We start from the raw sequence: 6308 nt of genomic DNA, 5'->3' as shown, positions 1-6308 counted from the left end.
CAAAAGAAAAAAGTAAAGAATAGAATAGAAGAAGAAAGAAAGGGAGAGAGAGAATTAGAATGAATCAGAGGCAAATATGAAGAAACAGAATTATTATGAATCTGAAGCTGTAACAATAACCAAAAACTCAACCAAGATACATGTTGGACTACTCTGAACCAATTTAAAAACTTCCACTTCTAATCTTAAATATATGGAAGACATGGAGCAAAATGATACTAAAAGAAAATTGCAACAGATGTGTAGACATTTTTATTAATACAAGTTCCATTAATTTGAAGAAATACTCATAAAGACTGTGGAGCTATCTGAAAATAGAGTTTGATGAAATTGCTCCATTTCTAAAATTATTATTATCCTCAATGCCCCTCCAAATGCAAATATTTCACACTTTCTCTTTTATCTCAATGGGAAAATTTCCACATTAACAATAAATGCCAACATAAATGCAGGTATCTACTGAGGGAGCTTTGGTGGTGTATTGGGTAAGGCCTTTGGCTGCTAAATAGCTGGTCAGTGGTTCAAACCCACCAGCTGCTCCACAGGAGGAAGAAGAAGCAGTCTACTCCCATAAAGATTTACAGCCTTAGAAACCCAGTGGAGGTCACTATGAGTAGGAATCAACTCAAAGGCAGAGGGTTGGTTTGGGTTGGGGTTGAGGCTTAACATATCTATATCCTCTGTTCCACTACAAGTGCCTTGCTAGGCATGGAGTGTAGCTTGGGAAAATAATTTTAGGAATGACCATCTCTAAAATTAGAAGCAGAGTCAAGATGACTCCTGGATGTCCAATTCTCTGATTCTGCTTCTGTGATAGGTGGCAAAATCAGAGGATTCATATCACAGATGAAAAAATAAGGTCGTAGAACACCAGAGAACAGTTGGTTGAATGTGTAAATATAAGACCCATTTGTGACATTGTAAAAGGAGATTTCACCGGCTTCATAGTCCAAGAAAATCCCGATGCAGCGAGGCCGTTCCAGTTGGAGGACAGGAACGGATGGGGAGGCAAGGACCATGTATTCATTCCCTTTTAGCAGCCACATGGCCCAGACTCCATTCTCGGGCGATGGTGAGGTTTCACCCTTTCTTGATGCTGTGTCTTGACAGACACCTAACCCCCACTCTGCTCTTTCTCCTACCACAACCTCCCAGTAATGCCTCCCTGATGAAAAATTCTGCAAACCCAGGATACAGGGCCATGTGTCAAAGCGCTCAGGGTTGTTAGGGACATCCCTCCACAGTTCTCCATCTTGCACACTGCGCAGGTCAGCAGTCAAGAGTAGACTAGGATGAGCTGTGGCAGGATCCAATTTTACATCAACTGTGAAAAGAATTTTGTGGAAGACATGAATGGATGGAGAAGATTGGTAAAACTTTAGGAAATTATGACAATGAGAACAACAGTCATCTAGTTTTTCATCATTTTCTCTATAATAACTCCTAAAAGTAAATAAAGTTATCATCTAAGGTACCTGGGCATATTCTTCATTATGTTCCAGTGTATGTCACTGTGATTTCTGAATTTCTTATCACCCAGTACTCATTTAGGCTCCAATAAACAGCTAATAATTCTGGTGGTGGGAGAAATTTAGTGCATGGAAATTTACAGTGCTTTTATCTATATCCAAATCATTGGATATGCTTGGGATTAGGAGGATGTTCTGCACCTAGAATAAAATCTATAAATACTTTTGTGACATCTTTGTTTTATTCTATTTTGTTTTTCTCAAATATCCTTAATATCACATTAATAGAATATCTACTACTTTCAAAGTTGTTAAATAACATTTGATAGGCAGAATTCTGGGAGCTCTGGTAGCATAGTGGTTAAGACACGTGCCTGCTAACCAGACAGCTGGCAGTTCAAACCCACCAGCCACTCCTCGGAAGGAAGGTTGGGCAATCCTACTTCCGTAGTGATACTGCCTCAGAAACCCAAGGAGGGGTCGCTATGAGTCGGGTTTGACTCGACGGCACATAACAACAACAACAATAGGCAGAATTCTAAGAAGTCGATGGTGTTACTCAAATGACTATGTTACATTATATGAGAAAATAGAGATTATTGGAAGGGACCAAATCTAATAAGAGGAGCTCTTTAAAATCAGAAAGTTTTTTCTGATGGGTTGGGTGGCAGATGAAGGGGTCAGAGACATTTGGACTCTATGTGTCCTTGCTGGCTTTGAAGAAAGGAAGGGTTTTGGGGAATGGAAATGTGTGACCACTAGAAGTTGAGAGTGTCTTCCAACTGACAATCAGCAAGGAAATGGGGATCTCAGTGCTACAACTGCAAGGATCTGCCTCCTGCCAATAATCTGAATGAAGTTGCATGTGAATATTGGCCTCCTGATACCCTAAACAGAGAATACAGTAAATGCTGCCTGGATTTCTAACCTACAGAACCATAAACTAACAAGTAGGTGTTGTTTTAAGCAGCTAAATTTGGGATGAATTGTTACGCATAAGTTAAAAAAATAATATAGACACTATGAAGTCCCTGCAAGATTCATGTGGTATTTCACTTGTATATATAATGAATAAATATATATATATATATATATGGATGTGGAGATATATGTAATCTCTTCATTGAATAAGAGAAGACACAAACTATTCAGTGTTGTTTGCTTCTTAAATAAATTTCAATCATACATTTTTTTAATATCATAATAATAAGCATTACTACTACTGAAATTATTTTAACATGTCCTAAACCATTACCAATTATCTTTTATTGGAGCCCAAACTTTAGTGGCTGAATTCACTATTTTTTTTAATATATATAATCAATATTTATCATTGTAACTCTCTTCAAGGAGATCATTAGTACCCCCACTTTATAGATGAGAAAACTCAGATTCAGAGCTTATGTGACTTTTCCAAACTCCAGAAGTAGAAATATTTTGGTATTGAAGTATAAACCAGAAAAACAAGCTCACTGTCATTGAGTTGATTCTGATTCATAGTGACCCCTTTTGGGTTTCTGAGGCAGTAAATCTTTACTGAAGTAGATTGCCCAGTCTTCCTTCCATGGAGTGGCTGGTGGGTTTGAACTACTAACCTTCAAGTTAGTAGTCAAATGTCTCAGGGACTATGCCACTAGGGCTCCTTATTGAAGTCTAAATCTCCATGGAATTGTGCAAGAACTCTTAACATGCAGCCTTTACACTTCATTCCTCTACTTCCCTTACAAAATTCCTGAAATGTTTTTTGATACTGTTTGTCTCTTCTTTAAGGAGCACTGGTGGCATAGTGCCTAACTCATTTAACTGCTATCCAGAAGGTTGAAGGCTCAAACCCACCAACCATTCCATGGAAGGAAGACTGGCCAATCTACTTCTGTAAAGATTTACCACCTCTGAAACCAAATGGGTGTGGCTATGAGGAGGAATCGACTTGATGGCATTGGGTTTGGTTTTGGTTTGGGTCTCTTTTCTCTCAAACTCATAGTAATAAAACCATGCCCTGAAACAAAAATTGTTCCTGTTTCAAAGATTGCCACAATGTTCAGTTATCGAGGTTCATCTTAAATGACTTCTCTCTAACACTTTACACTGTTGAGAATTCCTTTGTTTGAGAAAAACTTCCTTCTCTTTTCTAGGGACACTGGCCATAATGCCATCTCTCTCATTTTAGTTGCTTCTTTATCATGATCTCCTTTGCTGTTTTCCTTCTTCTCTATCACTAACATTTGAGAATTCTGTGGTCCAGAAGTTGGGCTTCTCTCTTGTTCAGCTCACTCCCTATGTGTTCGTGTGTTAGCACATGGTTTTAATTCAATCTCATTTATATGCTGACTTCAAATGCATAAAAATTTCCCCTGAACCTCCATATCCATAAATCTGTCTGCCTACTTGCCATCAGCATTTGGATACTTACCATCCATTATCACATCAACTATTGCAAAACCAAACACCCCTTCTTCTGCCTTACCAGCAGCTTTACTCATCCGTGTTAATAGCAACTTCACTATGTCAGTTCTTGAGATACAAAACCTTGGACTTATTTGCTACTTTTCTCTTTATCTTAGTCCTTGTACCTAAACTAATAGCAAATCCTATGAGTTCTAACTTCAAATTGTACTGGTAATCTATATTTTGTCACCTCCAGTTCTACCATTCTGGTCCACACTACAATCATCTTTCAATGAATTACCAAACAAACAAAAAAAAAACCTGCTATTATTCTCTACCTAATCTTTGCAAATCTATAATTCATTCTCAACACAACATACAATATAATCCCTTTAAAACTTTAGTACCATAATGTTATTCCTCCATTTGATGATATCTTATTTCACTCAGAGTTAAAGCACTATGTTTACAATGGCCTGCCCACAGGGTCCTGCATCATCTGGCCCTTCCTGGACCTCTTCAACTCTCCCTACATTCACTCTGTTCAAGTCACCCGGGGCTCCCCATTGAGCCTGGAACACACCTAACATAATTCTACCTGAGACCTTGGAACTTGTTTCAACTGTGTGTAATGCTCTCCTCCAGACCCCATATTGGCTAAGTTACTACTTCTGAGTGTAGTCATCCTTTATTACTCAATTTAAAATGAGATATCCCCTTCCCAAACTTCTGGTCCCCATTACCTTACACATTTCCCCTAATATTTTGTATTATTGTTTCATACACTGTTTGTTTATTTTTAATTTAATTAAATCTGTAACATGAAGCTATAAGTTTCTGAGATTTTTTTGTTGAATTACATATTCTATTGTTTAGAAGAGTAGCAAGCATAAAATTTAAAAAAAAATAGTTTATTAACTAATTTATTCATTGAATAAAAACCAATTTAAATATGAACAAATTGAGTGTAAGAATTTGTTAGGGACCTATACTAAATTATAGAATTTGTGTATATTTATCTGTCAGAACAGGATTGGACCATTAATAATACTGCTAAGATGGATTTTTTTTTAATGGAATAAAATTGTTTCTCTGTAAATAGTGTGGCCATCGTTTAGCAAGAGACTATGTCCTCTGTGCAGCATGTTGTTGTTGTTTTGTGCCATTGAGTCGGAACCGACTCATAGCGACCCCTCCTTGGGTTTCTGAGGCAGTATCACTACAGAAGTAGATTGCCCATCCTTCCTTCTGAGGAGTGGCTGCTGGGTTTGAACCACCAGTCTTCTGGTTAGCAGTCAAGTGCTTTAGGTGCTATGCTACCAGAGCTATGCAGCATAAATTAGATTAAAAAATAAAATAAAAACTAGATTAACTTTATACTATTTTAAAGGACAATATAATCAAATTGAATCACCTAATTTATGACACTACAGTGATACCTACATAGAATGCATTGGCTAAGGACTCTGCTCGGCTAATTCTAACAATTTATCAAACTAACAGCCAATAGAATACATCAAAACTCTTGTTCATTGATATTTTGCAATGTTAAGAAATTTTATGATTAGACACATAAAGAATATTGATGATTTTTGCATGTGTTTTGAGATATATATTGTTCATTTAATACTCTAAAATATTCTAGTATAATTTTTATAAACAAGCAAAGGGGATTTAATGAAACTAATGTTCCTAACTTGGAAGGAAGGTTGGGCAATCTACTTCCATAGTGATACCACCTTGGAAACCCAAGGAGGGGTCACTATGAGTCAGGTCTGACTTGACCGCATATAACAACAACAACAACAATGTTCCTAATATCACAGAAAATAAGAGGTGAAACATACTTTCAATTCCATTGTTCTAACTCAATGTACCTTATATGGATGTCAGTGACTCTGATAATTCTTTGGACTGTTCATAAATATCCCAATGGTCATACTTCTGGGCATATGATGTTACACTAACTGCCCCATCCCTCCTTATAATTTGGCATTGCCATGTGTCTCACTCTGTCCAATGACATATTCAGGGAATGATGTGCACTGCTTCAGTTCTAATCCCTTTAATAGGCAGTGCATGATTTATCCTATCCTTGCCCTTTTCCACTACCAACAACACTATGGAAGTGGACCCAATCTTACCGGACTGAGATAATGTGTCTTTTAGTAAATAAATAACATGAAATCAAAATAAAGCTTTCCTGATTTTAGCCACTCAACTCTGAGATCTACAGCTTTACCAATGCTGCAACACGCTGCTCTAACAACCAAAGTCAGGCAATAGAACAGAGTTTTCCAGCATACCTTGAAATTTTCTTAGCATTTCCCTCATCCCAGGGATGTGACACATTGTCCTCAGCTCCATGGGGATGGTCTCTGGTTCCAGTCGTGTGACAGCTTTACTTCTAGAGAGAGCAGTCAATAGAACCCAGCTATGCCTTGGATCAGG

At 37.5% G+C, this 6308-nt stretch overlaps 1 protein-coding gene across 1 annotated transcript in view; it reads right to left on the bottom strand.

The window, feature by feature from the left end:
• Positions 1–734: 734 nt before the first annotated feature.
• The window catches only part of TRIM58 (tripartite motif containing 58), a 23238-nt gene continuing 17664 nt past the window's right edge, over positions 735–6308 (bottom strand). Inside the window, exons 5-6 of the mRNA XM_042783154.1 lie at positions 6164–6276; positions 735–1324 (exon numbers count right to left, since the gene is read on the bottom strand). Coding sequence (XP_042639088.1) covers positions 735–1324; positions 6164–6276 — 703 coding nt within the window. The remainder of the gene's footprint in view (positions 1325–6163; positions 6277–6308) is intronic.

Source organism: Orycteropus afer, unplaced genomic scaffold (assembly GCF_000298275.1).
Source record: "Orycteropus afer afer isolate SDZICR_OR568_19922 unplaced genomic scaffold, OryAfe1.0 scaffold00695, whole genome shotgun sequence".
Taxonomy (NCBI): domain Eukaryota; kingdom Metazoa; phylum Chordata; class Mammalia; order Tubulidentata; family Orycteropodidae; genus Orycteropus; species Orycteropus afer.
Note: the sequence above shows the minus strand (reverse complement) of the source record. Positions and strands in the feature narration are given on the sequence as shown.